The sequence below is a fragment of the Grampus griseus genome (genome assembly GCF_964374135.1).
Source record: "Grampus griseus genome assembly, chromosome: X".
NCBI lineage: Eukaryota > Metazoa > Chordata > Mammalia > Artiodactyla > Delphinidae > Grampus > Grampus griseus.
In genome coordinates, this window is record NC_138999.1 from 58783189 (window position 1) to 58808633 (window position 25445).

Genomic DNA, 25445 nt, shown 5'->3' on the forward strand with positions numbered 1-25445 from the left:
GCTAAGGACTCTGACCTTCACCCTGCATGAGATGGGGAACCATTGGAGAATTTTGAGCAGAGGCATGACAGGGCCTGACTTATGTTGTAAGAGAATCCCTCTGGCTACTGTAGGGAGAAAGAACAGAAGCAGAAAGATGTGTAGTGGAGTGTAACAATAACCCAGGCGAGAGATGATTGTAGTTTAGACCAGGATGGAGGCAATGGGGGTGGGTGGGGAGGAGTGGTCAGATTGTGGACAGATCTTTGAAGGAATAGCTGACAAGATTTGGAGGTTCACTAGATAAGGGGTATGAAAGAGAAAACCAAGGACGACCCCACAGTTTTGAACCTAAGGAACTAGACTAGTGGATTTGCCATTTCTGAGACGGAGAAACAGGAGAAGAGGAATGTAAAGGGATGTAAAGAAGGAATCAAGAATTCAGTTAGGCATGCTAAGTTTGAGGTGTCTACTAGGCACTAAGTATATATGTTAAAGAGGCAGCTGGGTATATAAATCTACACCGTATATCAAGACAACGTGTCTCAAGACAATGAGCTGACTCTTAAAAGAATAAAGAACTTCTCATTGAAGAAGTGAGTCAGTCTGTAAACCATATGAACAGAGTAAGAGGTTGGATGGGATAGGTAAATCAGAGGGGGGTGAGTTAAGGACAAAAAAAAAGCCTATTAGGTGTTGTTTCTAAATCCACAAGTTACTTGATATATTATAATAAAAAGTTAGCTATCCAGGGACTTCCCTGGTGGCGCAGTGGTTAAGAATCCGCCTGCCAATGCAGGGTACACGGGTTCGAGCCCGGGTCTGGGAAGATCCCACATGCCGCGGAGCAACTAAGCCCGTGTGCCACAACTACTGAGCCTGTGCTCTAGAGCCCACGAGCCACAACTACTGAAGCCCGCACATCTAGAGCCCATGCTCCGCAAAAAGAGAAGCCACAGCGATGAGAAGCCCGCACACTGCAACGAAGAGTAGCCCCCGCTCACCACTAGAGAAAGCCCGTGTGCAGCAATGAAGACCCAACACAGCCAAAAATACATAAATAAATTTATTTTAAAAAAAATTTACCTATGCAGCTCAGGTTTGCATCACAAATATCAAAAAAAAAAGTCATTTACCTTGAACATTTAAGAGCCTGACAGGGATTTCAGGAAGAAAACATTTTTCAAAGGTCAAAAATAGAGATAAGTTTAAAAAGAGAGCAGGAAAATCAGTTCTAATTCCTTGTATAATTTTTGATGTTACTATCCTTTAATTTCACTTCTCAAAACTTTATTTTATTGTCATTTAACAAGACTTCTAGGCACTACCAGAAGTATAAAGATGAATAAGACCCTCAGAGAAGCTTACATTTTAAGGAGGGAGCAGATACATTTATTGGCAACAGGTAAAAATTAAGCAAAGGTAGGGTGAAGCTGAGTCCTAGAGTTTTACCTTACACAGTACATAGAAGACACTCAAACATTTGTTAAATGAATAACCAAACAAGAAAATGGGCAGGGGGTGGAAGGAGTCTAGATTTTTTTCTGTCTAGGAACTATAGGCATTAAGCTTGATGATCTTCACTAATCCCTGTGGGAGAAAAAAAGTCTTAACAAATGGTTCATTCACACTTAGGAAAAGCAAGGGACGTCGGGATCCTTAAGAGCCTGCATAGGTTCACCAAGAATAAATCAGACTGTTTTCCTGTTTTCACCAGACTGCTAAACTAGTTGCTTAGGGGCATAACATAGACATAGTCTACCTTTTTTTAATTTATATTTTATTGAGGTATAGTTGATTTACAATGTTGTGTTAGTTTCAGGTGTACAGCAAAGTGATCTAGTTTTATATATATATATGTGATATTTATACACATATATAAATAATATTTATACACACACATATGTATATACACTTTTGCAGATTCTTTTCCCATATAGGTTATTACAAAATATTCAGTATAGGGCTTCCCTGGTGGCGCAGTGGTTGAGAGTCCGCCTGCCGATGCAGGGGACACGGGTTCGTGCCCTGGTCCGGGAAGATCCCACATGCCGCGGAGCGGCTGGGCCCGTGAGCCATGGCCGCTGAGCCTGCGCGTCCGGAGCCTGTGCTCTGCAACGGGAGAGGCCACAACAGTGAGAGGCCCGCGTACCGCAAAAAAAAAAAAAATTCAGTATAGTTCCCTGTGCTATACAGTAAGTCCTTGTCTTTTATCTATGTTATACATAGTAGTGTGTATATGTTACTCCCAAATTCCTAATTTATCCCTCCCCCCACATTTCCCCTTTGGCAACCATAACACACAGTCGATCTTGCCTTAAAAAAATGTCAGTGGCTATATCCAGGTCATACCCAATCTTTCTGACCCACCATTCAAGAAATGATTGGATTCATCTCATTTTATTCCTTTGGATCACTCTATAAATGAAGGCATTGACTAGGAAGCGGGAGTCCCAAACACAGGGTTAGTTTTCCTCCAGTATAAATCGTGGCACTTTATAACTTAAAGAAAATGCGTGAGATCTTTTTCTTTACTACATCTCTATCTTAAATTTACTGCTCCTGTTTTGAGTTGGCCAAAAGTAATTGATATCAGCTTTAAGTTCATTTTTGCTAATTATATGAGGCCTTTCGCTTATTGTTGTTCTGCAAGGAAAGCACGATCCCTTCATTGAAGGTGTTGTGAGTCACGACAGTTACAAAAATCTGTGCCAGGATTTCCTGCTGAGATCCATCTTTGTGATATGTTTCTGAAATAATAATAGTTCTAGGTGGCTTGCTTAAACATCTCTTGCTGGGTACTCCAGAAATCTGCAGAACGTAATTTTCTAGTTAGAATGAAATGTAGAATATATTCAGAGGGTCAGGAGGTCTTAGAAGCAGATAAGTGAATCCAGAATTTCCACAGAGATAGTGTCCATATTTTATAAATATTATTGTAAAACCATCTGTTCTCTTCTGTAGGAGCATTTTCAGAAATCAAGCACAATATTAATATCTCTCCATACCTACCATCCCCCCATATTTCTGTCCTAGTAAGAGAATAAAAATAAAAGTGCAGCATTGTGTAATAGAAAAGGTATTAGATTGAGTCACAATTTCTGGATCCTGATCCTGATGTTACTGCCACCTTATCAGGCATGTGACCTTAGAGGAGTGACATCCCTCTGAGCCTCAGTTTCCTTAGCTATAAATGGGAATAATTAGGCTTGCTTACCTAATGCAGTCATTGTAATAATCAAAAGTGTTAATGTATGCAAAAGCTTCAGAAGTTAGCAGCTATTAGTAAATTCTGTCTGGAAAATGAACATAGTAGCATGGTCTCCGAGGCATTTTAGGCACTCATATTCATTAATTTATGAATAACCACTCTAATGTCTACAGAGGTACTCTCTTTCAGACAGACTGTCCTTTTTTGTACTCACAGATACTATCGAAGCCCATAGAAAGAAGACTCCAAGCCTCAAGTTATGGCCTACCTCATCACAAGAAATGATCACATCTGTACACTTCCATGTCACTCTCTTACTCTGGCTGGCTGGCTGTGTATATGTGTCTCTTTTTTCAGTATCTCTTCTTTGTAGTTTTCTTTACCTTTGGACAGATCAAGCAAAACTTAGTATTCATTTTTGGTATAATAAAAGAGTAAAGGGAAAAAACAAATAAGATTGAAATATATCCTTTGTCCTTCGTTTCTTAAAAATAATAATGGAATAAGACTTAGCCAGCATTAAGTTGATACAGATGAAAATGAAAGACTATGATCTCAGAGAAACAGACTTCTGCCTATACAAATATTAACTAGAGTTAAGAAGTGCCCTCATTCTAGTACTGCTCTTGTATTTACTGCTTTTTAGTGAGCCATCACTGTGCTATTATCAAATGAGAGAGATGAAAATCATTTTGAGAACAGATGGAGTGTCAAGGGCTTGTTCACAAGACAAAATTAAAGGTTTTGTGGGTTTACCATGTGTGTAGACTTGAAGAGGATTGTTGATTTCAGCTGTACATTCCCCAAGGTTGCCTACTGGTCATGGAAGCCAACAGCTTAAGTACCTACAGCACAACACTCTGGAGCCCTCTGCCTTTTCATCTTGTCTATCTTTCTGTGAATGTGGTTTTTGTTCCACAGGCTGCCGGATTGTAGTTCTTCTTGCTTCTGCTGTCTGCCCTCTGGTGGATGAGGCTATCTAAGAGGCTTGTGTAAGTTTCCTGATGTGAGGGACTGGTGCTGGGTAGAGCTGACTGTTGCTGTGGTGGGCAGAGCTCAGTAAAACTTTAATCCGCTTGACTGTTGATGGGTGGGGCTGGCTTCCCTCCCTGTTGGTTAGTTAGTTAGTTCTTCTTGTTTCTGCTGTCTGCCCTCAACGATGTGATATTTTGATACACATATACATTGTGAAATAGTTACCACAATCAAGCTAATTAACATTTCCATCACCTGACATAATTCCCCTTTTTTTTGTGGTGAGAACACCTAGTCTCGTAGCAAATTTCAGTATAGAATAGAGTATTATTAACTACAGTCACCATGCTATGCATTCGCTCTTCAGAACTTACTCACCTGCGTAACTGAATCTTTGTACCATTTGATCAACAACCCCCCCCACCATTTCCTCTACCCCCAAGCTCCTGGCAACCACCTCTTCTGTGTGTGTGTGTGTGTGTTTATCACATTTTCTTTCTTCATTCATCTGTTGATGGATACTTACATTGTTTCCATATCTTGGCTATTGAGAGTAATGCTGCAATGAATATGAGAGTACAGATATCTCTTCAAGATACTAATTTCATTTCCTTTGTATATACACTCAGAAGTAGGATTGTTGGATCATATGGCATTTCTATTTTTAATTTTTGAGGAACATGCACTCTGTTTTGCATAATGGCTATACTGATTTACATTCCTGTCAACAATGTACAAGGGGTCCCTTTTCTCCCCACCCTCATCAACACTTGTTGTCTCTTGTCCTTTTGATAATAGCCATCCTAACAGATATGAAGTGACATCTCATTGTGATTTTTGACTTACATTTCCTTGATAATTAGTAATGTTGAGCATCTTCTCATATATCAGTTAGCTATTTGTATGTCTTCATTAGAAAACCATCTATTCAGATCCTGTGCCCATATTTTAATCAGGTATGTATGTATATATGTATGTATGTATGTGTGTATGTATGTATGTATTTGCTGTTGGGTTGTTTGAATTCCTTACATATTTTGGATACTAACCCCTTATCAAATATGTGGTTTGCAAATATTTTCTCCCATTCTATAGGTGGTGTCTTCACTCTGTTGATTGTTTCCTTTTTCGTGCGGAAGATTTTAGTTTGATGCTATCCCACTTGTCTTATTTTTGTTGCCTGTGGGGTTTTTTTAAATAAATTTATTTTTTTTATTTATTTATTTTTGGCTTCATTGGGTCTTCATTCCTGTGCCTGGCCTTCTCATTGCGGTAGCTTCTCTTGTTGCAGAGCACAGGCCCTAGGTGCGTGGGCCTCAGTAGTTGTAGCACACGGGCTCAGTAGTTGTGCCTCGTGGGCTCTAGAATACAGGCTCAGTAGTTGTGGCTCACGGGCTTAGTTGCTCCGCAGCATGTGGGATCTTCCCGGACTAGGGCTCACACCTTTGTCCCCTGCATTGGCAGGCGGATTCTTAACCTCTGCGCCACTAGGGAAGCTCTGCCTGTGGTTTTGAGGTCATATCCAAAAACTCATTGCCCAGGCCAATGTCAAGAAGTTTTTCCCCTGTATTTTCTTCTAGTAGTTTTACAATTCCACATCTGTATTTAAGTCTTTAATCCAGTTTGAGGGGTTTTGTTGTATATGCTATGAGATAAGGGTTCAATTTCATTCTTCTGCATGTGATGTCCAGTTTTCCCAGCACCACTTATTGAAGAGACTATTCTTTCTCCCTTCTGTGCTCTTGGCACCCTTGTCGAAAATCAATAGCCCATAAATGCGTGGATTTATTTCCGAGCTCTCTATTCTGTTCCATTGGTCTATATGCCTTCTTTTTTGCCAGGCCCATACTGTTTTGAGTACTATAAATTTGTAATGTACTTTGAAATCAGTACATGTAGTGCCTCCAGCTTTGTTCTTTTTGCTTAAGATTGCTTGGGCTATTTGGGGTCTTTTGTGGTTCCATATAAATTTTATGATTGTTTTTTTCTATTTCTGTGGAAAATGTCATTGGAGTTTTGATAGGGATTGTATTGAATCTAAAAATGGATTTGGGTAATATGGACATTTTAACAATACCAATTCTTCTAATCCATTTTTTGTGTGTCTTTTTCAATTTCTTTCATCAGTGTTTTGTACTTTTTAGTGTACAGCTATTTCACTTCCTTGGCTAAATTTATTCGTAAGTATTTGATTCTTTTTGATGCTATTGTAAATGGGATCTTTGTCTTGATTTCTTTTTTTGGATAATTCCTTGTTAGTGTGTAGAAACACAATTGATTTTTGTATTTTTATTTTGTATCCTGCAACTTTACTGAACTCGTTTATTATTTCTAACAGGTTTTTGGTGGAGTCTAGGGTTTTCTATATATAGGAACATACCATCTGCAAACAGAATCAATTTTTCTTTTTTCTTTACAATTTGGATGTCTTTTATTTCTTTTTCTTGCCTAATTGCTCTGACTATAGGACTTCAAGTACTGCGTTGAGAATGGCCATCCTATCTTGTTCCTGATCTTAGAGGAAAGGCTTTCAACTTTTCACTGTTAAATATGATTTTAGCTGTGGGCTTGTTGTATATGGCCCTTATTAAGTTGAGATGCATTCCTTCTATACCTAATTTGTGAAGAGTTTTTTTATCAGAAAAGATGTTGACTTTTGTCAAATGCTTTCTGCATCTTTAGAGATGATCATATGATTTTTATCTTTCATTCTGTTAATGTGATGTATCACATTTGAGAATATAAGTTGTTTCACCCATTTTTGGATATTAATCCAACTTTCTAGTAAAATTAAACATTAGAATACCTTTGATACAGTTTTGGGAATTTATCCTACATGTATAACAACACTACATAGGTCAAATATATATAAGGATGTTTATTATAGCACTGTTTTAGTGGCAAAAGAGGGATAACCCTAATCTCTATGAATAAGGAAATGGTTGATTGACTAAATTGTGACATAGCCATAATATTGAATATTATACAGGTATTAAAAGGAATGAGTTAGAGTTTTATAGATGCATCTGAAAGAATAGGCATATTCTTTTGCTGCAAGTTTCAGAGTAATATGTATAATACTATCACATTTTCATTGAAAAGGGAAAGATTTTTACCATATGACCCAGCAATCCCACTACTGGGCATATATCCTGAGAAAACCATAGGTCAAAAAGATACATGCACCACAGTGTTCATTGCAGCACTATTTACAATAGCCAGGACATGGAAGCAACCTAAATGTACATCGACAGATGAATGGATGAAGAAGATGTGGCACATATATACAATGGAATATTACTCAGCCATAAAAAAGAACGAAATTGAGTTATTTGTAATGAAGTGGATGGACCTAGAGAGTGTCATACAGAGTGAAGTAAGTCAGAAAGAGAAAAACAAATACCATATGCTAATGCATATATATGGAATCTAAAAAAAAACGGTACTGATGAACCTAGTAGCAGGGCAGGAATAAAGACACAGATGTAGAGAACAGACTTGAGGACACAGGGAGGGAGGGGAAGCTGGGACAAAGTGAGAGAGTAGCATTGATTTATATACGCTACCAAATATAAAATGGATGGCTAGTGGGCCATCAGCAAGGAGATCAGCTCAATGCTTTGTGACGACCTAGAGGGGTGGGATAGGGAGGGTGGGAGGGAGGCTCAAAAGGGAGGGGATATGGGGATATATGTATACATATAGCTGATTCACTTTGTTGTGCAGCAGAAACTAACACAATGTTGCAAAGCAATTATATTCCAATAAAGATGTAAAAAAAGAGACAAAGATTTTTAAACCCTAAGAATGTTTATAACTATATAGTTATAGCTATAGATATATAATTACATAGAAACAGTGGTGGGAAGCAGAAGCACCAAGTGAATTAATGATTACCTCAGGTAGAAGGAGGTTGGATAGGAAAGCGAGAACTGTTTAGTGATTCTTTGTACAGTTCTGAATTGTTTGACTTGTTACAGTAAGCTTGTGCTACTGTAATTTATTTTTTAAATGTAACAGGAAAAATTGTATAAAATGGGGAGAAAAATGGACTGGAAGGGGCATGAGGGAGACAAAGAAGGCAGTTAGAAGGCTGATGCAATGATACACATAAGAGATGGCGGTGGCTAGATTAACATAGCTGCAATGGAGACTGACGTAGACAGATTTAGTTAGTAGGTAGAAAAAATTAAGTGAAAAAATTTTAATTTTTAATTAAAAAATTAAAAATTTGACTGAGGGGAGAAAAAGAGGAGCCAAGGAAGCCACCCAGGTTTCTGGCAAGGTGCTGTACTATTTACTGCGATAATGATCCGAGTAGGAAAATGAGTGTTTTTAGACAGGTCAAGTGTCAGGTCCCTATGGGCAATTCAAGAGGAGAAAACCTATAAACAGTTGGAGATATGTATCTGAAGCTCAGGAAAAATATCTGGTCTGGAAATATAGATATGGAGATCATGAGCTATGTTAAGACTCTCTCAGTTACAGGTGACAGATAGCTGGCCTAAACTGGATTAAGGGTTTTTTTTGTTTGTTTTTTGGTTTTGTTTTGTTTTAAAGAGGGCATAGGATTTATTGGCTCATTTCTAACTATAAAGTCTCTGACAAAGTTGTCTTAAAACATGGCTACATCTTGGAGCTCAAATGATGTCATCAGGACTTTCTCAGTTCTGCTTCCCTTTATATTGGCCTTATTCTTCAGGCAGGTTCTCCCTATAAGGTGGCAGAAATAGCTACTAGCAGCTCTAGGCTTACATTTTACCAATTTAGCAAGCCTAATGGAAGAAGTGTGTCTTGTCCATCCATTGAATTCAGTAAGAAGTTTGTTGTTGGCAACACTGGTCAGGGAAGTCTGAGTAAAGTAATAGGGGCCGAAGGATTGAGAATCAAGTCACAAGAGTAAGTAGAAAATAGCAAATATAAATGAAAGGGAGGGAGAGAATAGCTAGAGATTTATTAACCATCTACTATGTGCAAGGCACTGTATTATATTGCACCCAGGGATACACAAATGGGTAAGATAAGGTTCCTTAGTTCTGGAAGCACATTGTTTTCATAAGAGAGAACCTTATAAATACTTTCCAGAGGCGATAAGTACTTATATGGAGGTTTGATAAGATTGCAGTGGAAGCACAGGGAAAGGGGCCACAGAATGGCCAAATATATTAAATACATCTCCAAGGAGAAGTGCACAATGGCTGGCACATACTAGGCATGCATATATGAATGAATGAAGTGACATTTGAATTGGATTTTGGAGGATGAATGAGACTTTGATGAAGAAAAGTAGAAGGTGCATTTCTGACAAAGGAAACAGCAGGTGCAAAGCTAACCAATCCCCTGCATTTTTTGGCTCTCCTCTTGGCTTAGGAAACCTGATATGTAACATAGGAGACTTGGAGGAAGGACTGAGGGAAGCCAGAACCTTTGAGCAGAGAAAGTGTGACTAGAGCCCAGAACCACCTCAGGGCTTTCCAATGCTCACTCAAGCATTTGATCAATGGTATTTTAATCCCAAATTATTTTGGCATCTTACCCATCTTACTGCATCTCTCCCCTACCCTCCATACACTTGAGAAGTAAATATTAGCAAGGCAAATATAATTCTTCCTTGTTTACTAAAGGTAAGACATGTATGATTGTTCTTAACTTTGGTAGCAGTTTTAATTTTCCTGATCTTCTACTTCCTAATCTCTGGTGCAAAGTAGCACCATTTAGACCCTCAGTGTAATTTAGAAACAGTGACTGATCCGATCCTACTCTCTTTCTTGTTGAGGACTTCAAACTGACTTAGAAGACATAGATCCCATGCCATTAACATGTTGAGAACTTTAGTGAAAGCTATTTTTGAAATGGTGACATACCAAGGATGCTTTGCTGTGGGCTTATGAATCTTAGCTGCATTTTACCACTGCTTCCAGTATACACCCCCTTTAATGAACTTAGTACTGTGATGCATTAGGTCAGTTGTTTAGGGTGTAGCCTCACTGCAGTTCTATATACACCAACTCAGGGGTCTAACCAATCTGTGCTATTTGGCAAGTGGTATACTAGGAAGAAGGTGACTTTGTGCAGATCTATTCTCCCTATAGCAAAACAACTCATGGGCCTGGCCTGCTGCCAGAAAGTTAGTAGTGTCATCTTTATAAATGAAATTCAGCTCATCATTATCTTACATTATGCCAGAAGAGCGGGAAGAAGATTGACTTGGTAATTCACTATGTTTTGATCCTAATCTGTTTAGAAATATGATTTCTTAAAAAGGAAGTGGAAAAAGAATGTGTTTCTCATGATAGCTTCATGGTATCTGCTGAGAGGATGTTCAGTTATTGTAAATACAGCAATTTGATTCCTCGAATTTCAGATATGTTTCATCACTCTTTTAAAAAAGACTACACTGAAATGATCAAATTTTAAAGTATGAATTGCATAGCTTCCAAAGATGAAATTTTATATTTCAGGTCACACATTTAAATCTCTATTTTGTTCAAAAGAAGCAACAAATTTCTTACCGGAGTCATAAAGTCATTGATCCATAATAGTACATTATCTTTGCAAGTCATCTCCAAAGCTCTTTAAAAGCACATGTTTACATTGTCACCTATTTAAAGGAGAAGGGAGTATATTTGTGGTACAAATATTTTATCTCAGAGGTTGTTTTCAAGTTTCAGTTCAGCGGTTTGAATATAATCTGTTCTTCCTACCCCCTAGCATAGTATGCAAAATCCAGAAGCTATCAGAAACAAAACCCAAACGTAGTACAGTAAAGCTCCAGGTGCCTGGAAGAAATCATACATACAAGAAAGAAAAACTCTATTGATATCAAGATGCAACCTTTCTGACCCTTGGTTTCTCTCTCTCAGATAGCTTGGGGTAAGGAAAGAGCATAGAATTTAAAGCCACATATACCTGATTTAAAATTTAAAATCACAGAGACCTAATTTCAAATTCTAGCTCTACTACTTTTAGCTTTGTGGCCTTGGTCAAGTCATATAACCTAAGTTTTCTCATGACCTAAATATAGTAATAATACTTCCTTCCTTTAATGCTAAAAGGACTAAAGATAAAGTAAAATGCCTAACTCAATGCTGGCACTTACAGATGCTCAATAGTTAGTAATTATTAGTGTCAACTATAAAATGAGAATAGTACTAATCCATCTATTTCTCAAGTTTGGGGTAGAAAAATGAGAATGCTTTTTATCAAATATCACAATCTCTTAGCCACTTTTATAGTTGAGAAAAGAAGCTATCCTGTTTATTTCACAGGATTGTGATGATCAAAGAGATAATACATGCTAAAGCACTTAGAAAAATATAAAGCTGTGTTAAAGATTCAGGTAGAGTATTTGTTTTAAATAAGGTTTGTCTTAAGAGTGCTCTTTTTCTTCTCCCACCAATGAATTAAGAATTAAAAATTGGATATCACAAGCTGCTATTACTACTGATAGTTTAAGTTACATCTGCTTTTGTCCATCTTGGAGAAATATACACAATGTGAGTTTTGTAAACAAAATATAATTATTCTCAATATACCCTGATAAGTCAGAGCTCTTTTATTTAGCAACCTCCAAAATCCAGAACACAACCTAAAACCCCAAAAGGAGAGATAATGAAACCCAATGATCTGGGAACAAAATCTCAATCCACTGAGGCCTCTTACTCTACACCTGTGAGAGAAGGGTGGCAACAACCTCACTAAGCCTTTTGGTTTAGCATTGTATATAAAATAAAGGTTACTGGGCCTCCCTGGTGACGCAGTGGTTGAGAGTCTGCCTGCCGATGCAGGGGACACGGGTTCGTGCCCCGGTCCGGGAAGATCCCACATGCCACGGGGCGGCTGGACCCGTGAGCCATGGCCGCTGAGCCTGCGCGTCCGGAGCCTGTGCTCCACAACGGGAGAGGCCACAACAGTGAGAGGCCCGCGTACCACAAAAAATAAAATAAAGGTTACTTACTGATGTACTGAGTTTAGTTGTCTGATGACCAATGAGAATGGGAAAAGGGGTCTACCAGATGTGAGAAAACTGATACCCTAAGAAGGCACAGTTAGCAGCATGAAGAAAATAAGAATTCTAAAAACGGAATAACCAGAAAAGTGAAGTCACTTGGGACTATTAATGTAGGGGTTCAAACTTCCCTGTATGCCTTGGTAAGACACTGAGCACCTCACTGTATGGTCCAATAGGGGATTTTCATAGTGATGCTTATCCTGTAATAGACAACTCTAACATGACAAGACGGGGAAGTCTCAAAATATATTAGAAAGTTTTCTGCCAGATCTCAAAGTTTGCTGTCAGTGGAGTAAGCTTTAGTTACCCAGAAAACTCACTTCTGTGGAACCTCTTATGTGGTGCCAAGTAAGTGAGGTGTTCACTGTGCATGAAGCCGCCAAGTGAGGACTGTATAGCATTGTAATTGAAAAGAAATCTGAAGGACAGTATTCAACCAACTCTACTAGTAGCCATCTTAAAGATTATATGTTCTAAAATATTTCATACGAGTTTAAAAAATCTTGAATAACAACCAAATATGCTAAACATAAAAAAATGACCCAAGGCATAATTTAATAATTCCTGATGCAAGATATACATCAGAATCTTAGGACCTTAAGAATATCATTTATGGGCTTCCCTGGTGGCGCAGTCGTTGAGAGTCCACCTGCCAATGCAGGAGACATGGGTTCGTGCCCCGGTCCGGGAAGATCCCACATGCCGCAGAGCGGCTGGGCCCATGAGCCATGGCTGCTGAGCCTGCGCGTCCAGAGCCTCTGCTTCGCAACGGGAGAGGCCACAACAGTGAGAGGCCCGCGTACCGCAAAAAAAAAAAAAAGAATATCATTTATGAATATCAATTATTGGTCAAAACAACATGTAAATGTTAATGATTGGACTGAATCTGATCTGGACTGACGTCCTGAGCTCTGCACTTGCTGGTCCTCTAACTTGTAGCAAGTCAGCCTCCATGTCATTACACAGGATTGCTGTAAGGGTCAAACAAAATGATGTATATGCAGATATTATATAAACTATACAGTGATGCACAGATATGAATTGTTACTTCTCATAAAAGTTGAACACATAAAGCAACATAGTTTATAAGAGTTTATTGGTTTGAGGATTTCAAAGAAATAGGGAATTCCAAGAAAATGAAAGGTCTACTTATGCTTAGTGTATCGTATAACATTGGCATGGTGGCAACCATAGCAGCAATGTAAGTGGTCTTACCTTTTTCACCAGATCTTGCTGGTTACGGCCTCTTGATTTTACTAAATCAATCCCCTTCCTGGACTACCTTCTTACTTCCTTCTAATCCTTATCCATCCTTTCAGGATCCAGTTCTAAAGCTTCATGGCTTTAATGAACCTCCAGCCAGATAGCTTTATCTCCTTAGTTTACATTCTTCCATGTACATGCTTGAAACACTTACATTTTCTAGATCTCTTTCATGTACTTCTCTCATCTTCCCAGCTAGATGATAAGTCACAAGAGGTTAGGGATTCCTTCTACCTCAGCATGGCAACTAGCTAGGACAAGCAAACAGTCAAGTAGTTAATGAATGTTTGCAGATTGAAAGAAAACATACTACAGGTCCATGCTAAAGCATTCCCCTCTTTGAATCGAGAAAACTGCATTAGAAAGATCTTAAGAGACAGGCAGTGGACAATACACATATCTGTGAAGCCACAGGAGTTGTATATAATAACAAATACTTGGTAAGTCATTGAGAGATTGAGGGAAGGAGTTGTTATAAAAATTTGTTCATGAGAGAGCAACTTGTGGGTCCTTTCCAGTTCTATTCCTGCACAAACAGCTTCTTCAAAGGGCAATTCTGGGCAATGTACACAATGTTCCATTCTCAAAGTTAAACAAAAATGAAGAAATAAAAATTACATTGTATATATTTATTATTTCACCTTTCATTCACCAAATTAGATTACTTCTCTGACTACTGTGGTATATATAGTGTGGCGGATCTTGACCTTTTATCAGCGTAATTCAGAGCTTGAATAGACATGCGAGACTCCCTTCCTGGGGTCCCTGGAGTTCTATGCATTTTTCTAGCATGCTGGCTATAACTAGGTTCCTTTCTTTCCTGCTCAAGAAAACCTATCAGAATGCAAATGAGAGTGGCACTATTACAGAAACACCATTAAATCTATTCCAGTTTTTATTTAAGTAAATCATTACTTCAGTACTTAGCAGCAAAGCATTAGCAACACACTTTAATACCTGAGCTGTAAATCACTGGAGCAATAAAACAGTCCTTGGTTTTGTGTTTAGGGACCTGGGTTCAAGTTGCAGGTCTGCTACTTACTTGCTATGAAACTTTGTGAACATGCATATTAATCTTTCAGCCTCAGTTCCTGTAAAGTGGCATAATGGTAATACCTACTTCACTGGATTACTGCGAGGATTAAATATAGTGTGATTTGAAAAGCGCTTTTCAAAATGTAAAGTCCTGAGCAAATCTGAGTTCTGTATCCCCATATGCACCTTGTAATTCCCCCTTTCTTCATTACCAGGCCCCTGGCTTAGGCCTTAAACTTCCTACTGCTGTTTCTCATTCCTAACTTTATATAAATTCCTCAGCCCCTCTTCCTTCAGAATCAGTCCCTTGTAGCTGATCCAGCTACCAATCCCAGATTCATGTTTTTCCATTAGAACCAGCTATGCTAAGCCCTAACTCCTAGAGGTTATTTTTTACTGTGCTCATAGGGATGAATTTAATGCAGTCTAGGACAGAAAAATAACTCTATTTTAGAATTTTCCATCTTTCCCCCACTCTCAGAGAATGCTTTCATATACACCAAAAGTCAAGTTTTTGTCTTACCTCGCCAGTACCTCCAGTATATACCTGCACATAGCCCAGTGCAGAAAGACAATTTAAGGGATGCAGAGGAAAGAGACTGACCACCAAGAACCGGACAAGGGTGGAGAGTTTGGGAACACAGGACCCAAGTTCTCTAGATGTGTTGGCATTGCCAAAATTTGTATGGGAACCTTTATCAGTAGGGCCTGGCTTTACTCACTGCTACTGTTCAAAGCTTTAACTGCACATGGTGCAGCCCAGTAGAGCAAAGTAAGACTGGAAAACTAGAACCAACTGCCACTCACAACGTTTCTGGGGCCTCCACGAGCAACACCATCCCTACCAGTTGCTCTTCCTACTGGTTCTAACCCATACTGGAACTCTCTCTGGCTGATCTCTGTCTGCCTGCTCCCTCATCCGCTATATAGCTGTTTCATTTGGGTAAGAATTGTGAACTCCTAGATCTCTACCCAAAAGAAACTGTTACGTGTATACAATAGTAGATTTAGACAAGAATATGCAGACAAAAATATAACAACCTAAATGCCCATCAACAAGATAGTGTATGGATAAACTGTGATATACTCATACAATGAAATATTAGACAGCAGTCAAACCAATGAACTCTAGCAACACTTAGAGGTATGGATGAATCTTACCAATGTATTTTAAGCTTATAAAAAGTAAGTTCCTTATGTTGAAGTTGTCACAAAAAAACCTATATATGTTCTAGGTATATATCCAAAGGAAACGAAATCCCTATCTCGAAGAGATATCTGCACCCCCATATTTACAGCAGCACTGTTTACAATAGCCAAGACATAGAAACAACGTAAGTGTCCAGCAACGGATGAATGAAGAAAGAAAATGTGGTGTATATATGTATGTGTATACAAACACACACACACACACATATGTATATATAATGGAATATTATTCAGCCATAAAATAGAAAGAAATCTTGCCATTTGCAGCAGCATGGATGGACCTTGAGGGCATTATGCTAAGTGAAATGAGTCAGACAGAGAAAGACAAGTACTGTATAATCTCACTCATATTTGGAATCTAAGAAAACCAAATTCAAAGAAACAGAGAAGAGATTGGTCAGAGGCCATGGCTAGGTAGTGGGGGAAATGGGTGAAGGTGGTCAAGAGGTACAAACTTCCAGTTACAAGATAAATAAATCCTGGGGATTTAATGCACAGCATAGTGACTATAGTTAACAATGTTGTGTTGTGTTGTGTATTTGAAAATTGCTAAGAGTAGATCTTAAAAGTTCTCATCACAAGAAGAAAAATTGTAATTGTGGAGATGGATGTTTACTAAACATTGTGGTAATTATTTCATACTTTATACATATATCAAATCATTGTATTGTACACCTTAACTGAATACAATGTTATATGTCAATTATACCTCAATAAAACCGGAAAAAATTGAAAAACCCGTGTATGTATTAAATGCAATTAAGAAACAAGTCACCTTGGGCCTATAATAATGACAAACCTAATTGAATACTGAAAAAAAAGTAATTCCCAAAATATTAAACACAGCCTAATAATTTTTATATGAAGTTATAAACAGCTAATTCTCTTTTAGGAGTTCATATCAACGTGATGCAATTATATGAGAAGGAGATTGAGGAAATGATGAACACAAGGTTTGGGATAAAGGATGGAGGAAAGAGGTAGGGAAATGAGAATAAGAAGGAAACATGTAATCAGATGTATGTTGTTTACAAAGTCCTAGCTTTTGTTTTGGGTGATTAGTTCCCAGGTGCTTATTACATTGTTTTTAAAAACTAAATAAATAAAGATACACATAGCCAATGTGAATTAAGATATACTGTAAATGTAAAATACCTAGCAGATTTCAGACTTAGTACTCAAAAAAGCAATATTTTGGATATATTGAGTTAAAGTGTAACATTAATTTCACCTGTTTTTTTTTTTACTTTTGTAAAATGGCTAATAGAAATTTTAAATTATATATGTGGCTCAAATTTGTGGCTTACATTTCTATTGGACACTGGTGGTATAAGAATTCCGTAGCACTAGTCTTTATATTATAACCAGCTGTTTTCAGAATTAAAGCTATTTAGTTTGTCTTTTTTGGCTTAATAATTCTGATTTATTTTATTTTTGGCTTCTGAAACCTCAGTTGAAAGTTTTAATGAGTACAAGAGTAATACGTGCTCCTTCTAAAATCAAGTTAAAGCATTAGAGGAATTTATGATGTAACACAGGGAAAGTAACACCACACCTCAGTTCCCAGACGTAGCCACTATTAACAATTAAGTATTATAGAATTTCTAGATATATGTGTTTTTAAGGTTTTAAAATGTGAGCGTCAAAGTTATGCCTCTTCTTTTTCCCTTTCTCTGACACCAGAGAAGCAATGGAGGGTCATGGCTTGATGTCCGTGCCAAGCAGAGAGCTAAAGCTGCAATTCCCACCCCTGGAGTTACAATACTCTATTGTTAGCTGGATTTTGGATTTCTTCTCCTGGCCAAGACTCCTTCTCCTCCCCCAGAGAAGTGCCATTTGGCATATATTTATACTAAAAGCTAAAGTGAACTGAAATTAATGTTTCAAGAATTTCCTAATACCCCTGGAAAAAACGTCAGAGTCCCAGTGGGATATTGTAAAACGAGAACTAAGAATCACTGTTTCAGTGTATCGATCTCCAACAAAGTACCTGATCATTTCTCCCAGTGGCTATGAAGCAGGATTCTGATAGGCATGTAATGATCTGGAGAAAACAAGATGAATCCATTTTTCTTTAATCATAGATTTCTCTCTCTTCTTAGGAAACAGTTTAATGGAGGTAGTTATAAGGGGAAAAAAGAATCCAAAGGTCAGACTTAGTTGGATTATGTGTGTGATCTTGAAAATATTCTTTCCAGATTGCCTAAGGCACTATATAAAAATCATTGATAAAGGAATAAGGGTTTTTTTTTTCCCCTAGGTTAGGCTAAGTGCCATGGAGATTACAGAAGCTATCTTCTTTCTTCACATTATTGATTGACAAGTTCAAAGATTTTGGATGCATTTCTTGGAACAAACATCAAATAATTTGACATTTTTCCTCGTTGTCCATTCAATGAAATAAATTCATTCAACATCATATTCTTAGGAAACATACCAATGAATTTTTAAATCATATTCTGTATAATTCCAGTCCTTGCATTTGTTGAGACCTGCATGAGAAAAATAAATGCAAACTGCACTCCTACTGCTGTGCTGATTAGGATCTCTTTCCTCTCCCTTTTACAGTGAAATGGCAGGCTTGAACTAGGCATTCCAATCAAGACTTTTCTGAAATTCTCTCTGTCATTGTTCAGAGCCATCCTATCTACCCTCCAGTGCATTATCATTTTTCTTCTAACCTGACTCTCTTTACTCCTCAATTCAAATTTATTCGTTTCTTTATTGGTCACTTACTTGGTTTTGTCTTGCCGCCTCCTCCCATTACATTGGCAGTTCCGTGAAGTAAGAGACCATGTCTAGGTCTAATTCCAAAGTAATACAATGCACATGTTCAGAAAATGCTTAACAACAAAATTATTACCTAGAACCCATGTGCCCGAAACCCTGTCTGAGTTTGTCTTATGCTATTCATGCCTTGTTTAAAAGCCGTAAGTGCACATAAAATAGTGCACTTGTTCAGAGATCACAAAAAGATAAATTGGAGTTAGAAACACAAATGGACAACTTGTGAGAGTTCTTTATGTTAATGGCCTATTTATATATTTTTCACATTTTTAATTTGCTTTTGCTATATAGAAATGCTTCCTGTTTATGGAGCACTGTGTGATCTAGTTTATTGAATAGAATGGGAGATTAGGCAGAGCATTGGTTGAAAATAGATTTAGTATTCAGATCTAGTTCAGCCACTAACAAGCTATGGGACTTGGGTGGATCAAACCTCTGTTTAATTTCTTGGGCAAGGGAAAGTGATGGCCTAACACCCATCCTGATCACCTCACAAGGATATTAACAGGATCAGTACATCAGAAATATATCAGAAAGTGCTTTGTAAATTAAACACCATGTAAATATGAGGTTCTTAAGATGTGATTTTATTTGCAATTCCAATGTTCAGAAGAACATTCATTTCCTGTTGGCTTCTTTTGTAGTTTGCAGATATAGTGACAAGGTACTTTGACCTTTATCAGTATAGTCAAAACTGCCAGCCTTTAGACACAGATGGAATTTATTTGAGAAAATGATAGTAGCTCACTTTTATCTTTTTAAAAAATTAAAATAGAACATGTTATTAAAATAGCTAAACATAGTAATATACATATATTACATATGATAACGTTCATAGCAAAATCCCAACGCACCTAAGTAATACATTGTTCACTAATCATTGACTGTTATAATCCTCATTTTTTAAAAAGCAGCTTAAATTGAGATATAATTCACATACTATATAATTCATCCATTTAACGTGTACAACCAGGTAGTTTTTAAAATGTTCACAAAGTTGCACAACAACCGCCAAAATCAATTTTAGAACATTTTTAACACCACAAAAGAAACCCTTAGCTGTCATTCCCCAACTCCTCCATGCCCTCTCTCAGCCCTAGGCAACCACTAATCCACTTTCTATCTCAATAGATATACCTGTTATGGACATTTCATATCAGTGGACTCATAAAGTATGTGGTCCTTTGTGTTCGACTTTCTCTTAGCATAATGTTTGCAAAGTTCATCCATTTTGTAGCATGTATAAAGACTTCATTCCTTTTTTATTGTGGTAAAATATATATAACATATAATTTACCATCTTAACTTTTTTTTTTTTGCGATACGCAGGCCTCTCACTGTTGTGGCCTCTCCCGTTGCGGAGCACAGGCTCCAGACGCGCAGGCTAAGCGGCCATGGCTCACGGGCCTAGCCGCTCCACGTCATGTGGGATCCTCCCGGACCGGGGCACGAACCCGTGTCCCCTGCATCGGCAGGCGGACTCTCAACCACTGCGCCACCAGGGAAGCCCCTAACCATTTTTAAGGATACAATTCAGTGGCATAAAGTACATTAACAATGTTGTGCAACCATCACCATTCTGTATTTCCAAAACTTTTTCATCCTCTCAAAGAGAAACTCTGTATTCATTAAACTACTACTCCCCCTTCTCCACCCCCACCAGTACCTGGTAACCACTATTTTTTCTGTCTCTGTGAATTTGACAACTCTAGGTACCTCATATAAATGGAATATTTGTCCTTTTGTATCTGGCTTGTTTCAATTAGCATAGTGACTTCAAAGTTCATCCATGTTGAATCATATATCAGTACTTCATTCCTTTTATGGATGAATAATATTCCATTGCGTGGATATACCATATTTTATCCATTCATCAGTTGATGGACACTTGAGTTGATTACACTCTGGGTTGTTATGAATAATGCTGCTATGAGCATCCATGCACACGTTTTTAATGAAAATGTGTTTTCAGCTTTCTTAAGTACATACCCAGAAGTAGAATTTCTGGGTCAAGTGGTAACTCAATGTTTTAGCTTTTAAGAACCTTCAGACTGTTTTCCAAAGCAGCTGCACCATTTTATACTCCCACTAGAGTATATTAGGGTTCCAATTTCTCTATATCCTCATCAACACTTGTTATTATCTGCCTTTTTGTTTATAGCCATCTATAGTGGGTGTGAGGTGATCTCTCACTGTTTTTTTTTTAAATTATAGTTGATTTACAAAATTGTTTTACTTTCAGGTATACAGCAAAGTGATTCAGTTATATATATTTTTCAAGTTATTTTCCATTATAGTTTATTACAAGATATTGAATATAGCTTTCTGTGCTAAACAGTATTTACTTTTTTATTTTTTGGCCGTGCTGCGTGGCATGTAGGGTCTTAGTTCTCCGACCAGGGATCCAACCTGTGCCCCCTGCAGTGGAAGCACAGAGTCTTAACCACTGGACCTCCAAGGAAGTCCCTGTACTAAGCAGTAAATCCTTGTTCCTTATCCAGTTTATGTAGTTTGTTGATCTCATACTCCTAATTTATCCCTCCCCCCTTTCCCCTTTGTTAACCATAAGTTTGTTTTCTATGTCTGTGAATCTGTTTCTGTATAGATTCATTTATATTATTTTTCAGATTCCACATATAAGTGATATAATATTTGTCTTTGTCTGACTTACTTCACTAAGTATAATATTCTCTAGGTCCATCCATGTTGCTGCAAATGGCAATATTTCATTCTTTCTTATGGCTGAGTATTATTAGATTGTGTGTGTGTGACATCTTCTTAAGCTAATCATCTGTCGATGGGCACTTGGGTTGTTTCCATATCTTGGCTATTGTAAATAGTGCTGCTATGAACATTGGGGTACTTGTATCTTTTCGAATCAGAGTTTTCATTTTTTCCAGATATATACCCAGGAGTGGGATTGCTGGATCATATGGTAGCTCTATTTTTAATTTTTTAAGGAACCTCCATATTGTTTTCCATAGTGGCTGCACCAATTTACATTCCCACCAACAGTGTAGGAGGGTTCCCTCTCTCCACACCCTCTCCAGCATTTATTATTTGTAGACTTTTTGATGATAGTCATTCTGACCAGTGTGAGGCCATGCCTCATTGTGGTTTTGATTTGCATTTCTCCAATAATTAGTGATGTTGAGCATCTTTTCATGTGCTTATTGGCTATTTGTATATCATCTTTGGAGAAATGTCTATGCCGATACTTTGCCCATTTTTCAAGTGGGTTGACTTTTTAATACTGACTTTTTATATATTCTGGATTCAATTCTCATAAGTTATATCATTTGCAAATATTTTCTCCCATTCTGTGGGTAGTCTTTTTACTTTCTTGTTGGTATCATTCATAGCACAGAAGTTTTTAATTTTTATGAAGTCCGATTTATCTATTTTTTCTTTTGTCATTTGTGTTCCTCATTTTTTTTATTGCTTTTGTTACAACTTAGAAAAGAAAAATCCAGGATATGTTTTGACTCCCCATGTGATTTGATTTTCGGTCACAGTACAAGTATCTCTGTTTTTACTATGATTTTAGGTCTTTGTAGCGTTTTTGACAATGGTAATCTACCTTTACCATCTTAGTTTTTCTGCAGAACTGGTTGTCTAAACCACGAGACAAGGAGTCAGTATTTTCTCTCCTTCACCGTTCTGTAAGGACTGATCCTTCCTGTCTTGTTGTTGCCAGAAATAGAGTGAGATTATAGTTGTATAGATATATCTGTGCCTTAACATGTAACCAACCTTTAGGTGTCTCAATAATTGACTGAATTTTGCCTTCAAAGACCTACTATAGTAAATATCCTGTAACACTTAACTATGACGTTAGCTGTTAGTCTCTTGCAATATGTGCTTTTTCTGATGAGCTTAGTTACAGAAAAGCTCAGCAAAAGAACTTGTCTGAGCTGATTTCTTTATGAGATCAAATTTCTGCCAGAATAAAACTCTTACACATATAAAGAAAAAAAACTTGGATGACTTTCAGCTGTGAAATTATATTAATTTTAAGCAGAGTTGAAATTATTGCATAAAAATTATTGCATCCCTACTATGTTTCCAGCCCTGTGCTAGGCATTCTAATCTTCATATCATCCCTGCACATGAAATAGAGGTTATTTTCCTTTTACATGCATATTTTACATCAACCTCAGGGATGTTAAATAATTTGAGCAGAAGTTACTGGTGGTGAGAAAAATAAGAACAAAAATAAAGTCTTCCTTGTCTTAGTTTGCTCCTCTGGGCAGGTGTTCATTTTGCCTTTTTGATGTTTCTAGACCTAATCTTAAAGTATTCATATTGATCTTCTTTTGCCTGAATCTTGAGCAGGCTGGGCTTTCTTTAGAGCTGCTTGGCTGGAAGGTTTTTCTAGCCATAAGCATTCCACTGGGGTTACAGGGCATCAGCTTGCCTTACTGTCTCTGGGTGGAAAAAGCTAAAACTGAATTGTTTTTTTTTTTTTTTTGCGGTACATGGGCCTCTCACTGTTGTGTTGTGGCCTCTCCCGTTGTGGAGCACAGGCTCCGGACGCGCAGGCTCAACGGCCATGGCTCACGGGCCCAGCCGCTCCGTGGCATGTGGGATCTTCCTGGATCGGGGCACGAACCCGTGTCCCCTGCATCGGCAGGCGGACTCTCAACCACTGTGCCACCAGGAAAGCCCTAAAACTGAATTTTTTGAATGAAAGTTTAAAATCTTAGTAAAGCCACATGATGTAGACCCACCAGCAAACTGCTGTTTTGGTGATGTCCATCTCTCTTTACCACTAAATCCTTTTAGGTTGGTTGGATAGAATGTTGGACATTATTGCCAGTGATGTACAGTATCATTAATATACCATTAAAACTCAAAATTTAAGTTCAATTCTCCCATTTCTACACCAGAAAAACAATCTTGTACTATAGAAACAAATCTGTACTATAAAATAGAAGAGAATTGAGCATGAAATATTCAGGTTGCATTGAAATTTTTTTAAGTTTTTATTGTTTTTTTCCTTTCTTCGAGCATCTTGGGCTTCTACTCTGGAGACTAGAGATATTAAGTAATTATAAATATCAGGGTAAAATGAGCATATCAATCTTGTCTGTTCTAAATGAATTATGGCTCTTTGTCCCATAAGCTGTAGCATACATAAGCACAGAGATTGAATTTAAGTCATGGGAGAAGCAGGAAACAGAAGCATGGTCAAACGGGAGAAATATTAGATGAATATAGATATAACTGTCAGATTGGTCATGTTCTCTAGAAGCTTTTTCAGAGTTGTTGAGCACCAACTTTGGGCCCTCACTTTATGTGCATTATGTCATTGAATTTTCACAACAATCTTGTAAATTGGGCATTATTCCCATTTTACAGATGAACAAACTGTAGCTCAAAAAGATTATGTAATTTTCCCAAAGCCATACAGCTAGTTAGTGTCAAATGCAAGAATTGATCTCCAAGGTCTTTTTGACTCCAAAGTTCTTTCAACTGTGCTGCCTCCAAGTGACTTAGCGGGCTCAGACACTTGCTTTTTCCCTGTAATATCCAATGCTGTAATCACTGTGGTACTAGTAATGCAGCAGCATCTGAAGCGTACTGATTTTGGGGGGAGAGGAGTGTTTAAGGACCAGAAAATGGCATCTAAGACAGGAGTTGTAAAATGAAGATATGGGCCTCTTCTGAAATGATGAATTTTAAATTGTATCCTTTATAGCAAGAATCCCAACAAGTAAAAGTCACTAGTACTTAGAGTTGGAAACGTGAGTATAGAAAAATGTTGCTGCCATTACTTTTGAGACTTAAAGCAGCTGCTATTGCAACCTCCTATGGGACCCTACTTCTACCACCGTTTTAATTTTACTTAACAGTAACTGTGAATGTCATATCTTGTTTTATATATACAAGGAGCCAAAGTTTCCCTGCCACTCACATCTTTTCCCCCGCAAAACACAAAGAGCTTTACAAACCCACAAAGGATCATTGTATAGAAAGAGAACTTGGGGGCTTCCCTGATGGCGCAGTGGTTGAGAGTCCACCTGCCGATGCAGGGGACACGGGTTCGTGCCCCAGTCTGGGAAGATTCCACATGCTGCGGAGCGGCTGGGCCCGTGAGCCATGGCCACTGAGCCTGCGCGTCCGGAGCCTGTGCTCCGCAACGGGAGAGGCCACAACAGTGAGAGCCCCGCGTACCGCAGGAAAAAAAAAAAAAAAAAGAAAGAGAACTTGGGCCACACCAAGAGTAATCAGTTTAATATTCCACAAATTTCCAGTGAAATTAGGAAAGGTATTTTGCATGGCTTTCCAAACCTAGTAAATCTCCACCTCTTTAAGTTTTCCCAGATACTCTTTCACTGTGGTTTATTCCTTAAATCATTACTGCTATCAGAAATCCCCTTAGATATTAAAAAATCCATTTTTGAGGATGTTGTATGCTCTGCCGATTTTTTTCTTAAAAAAGAAATTGAGGACTTACATTATTGCCAAGGTGAAGAAACTCCATTTCTTCTAGGTCCTCCCTCTTTCAACCCAAAACTCCTGAACATAACACAACAAATAAGACTGAAAGGTGGAAAGAGCAAGGCAGAATGCCTCAGAACTTAAGAAACAGTACAGCAGTGGGCTCCTTTGGTTTCCTTTTTGCCTCCTGTATATCCCAGACAAGGCACTGCAGAAGCCTCCAAGCCATAACTGCCAACAGGCACAGACAAAAAGAGCTCTAAGAAAAGCCTGAACCTCATACTTAAAGGAAATAGAGAAAGGATCACCTAACAACAGAAAGCCTTTTTGGCAATACCTGCCCTACTCCAACAAAACACTAATGGAAAAGAAAAAATGCACCCTCCCAACTGCCCCACAGCTTCAATGGAGCCTAGTGAGAAGTTAATCTTCCACTCCGTTCCTTGCCACAAAAAAAAAAAAGTGGTATGCTCCTATTCCACTGCTGGGGTAGTGTTGACAGAACTGAGCAGGCAGTCCTAATCCATCATT

The 25445-nt window shown here is 38.0% G+C and overlaps 1 protein-coding gene across 9 annotated transcripts in view; it reads left to right on the top strand.

Annotated features, from left to right (window-relative positions):
- The window catches only part of EDA (ectodysplasin A), a gene marked incomplete at both ends in the record, with an annotated part of 370306 nt that overhangs the window by 272548 nt on the left and 72313 nt on the right, over positions 1-25445 (top strand). The window contains one exon of one of the 9 annotated variants that reach the window (XM_082681544.1): positions 15710-15909. The exons of the other annotated variants lie outside the window; for them this stretch is intronic. Coding sequence (XP_082537670.1) covers positions 15710-15801 — 92 coding nt within the window. Of the gene's footprint in view, positions 1-15709; positions 15910-25445 lie in introns of those variants that run through there. 9 annotated transcript variants of the gene reach the window in all.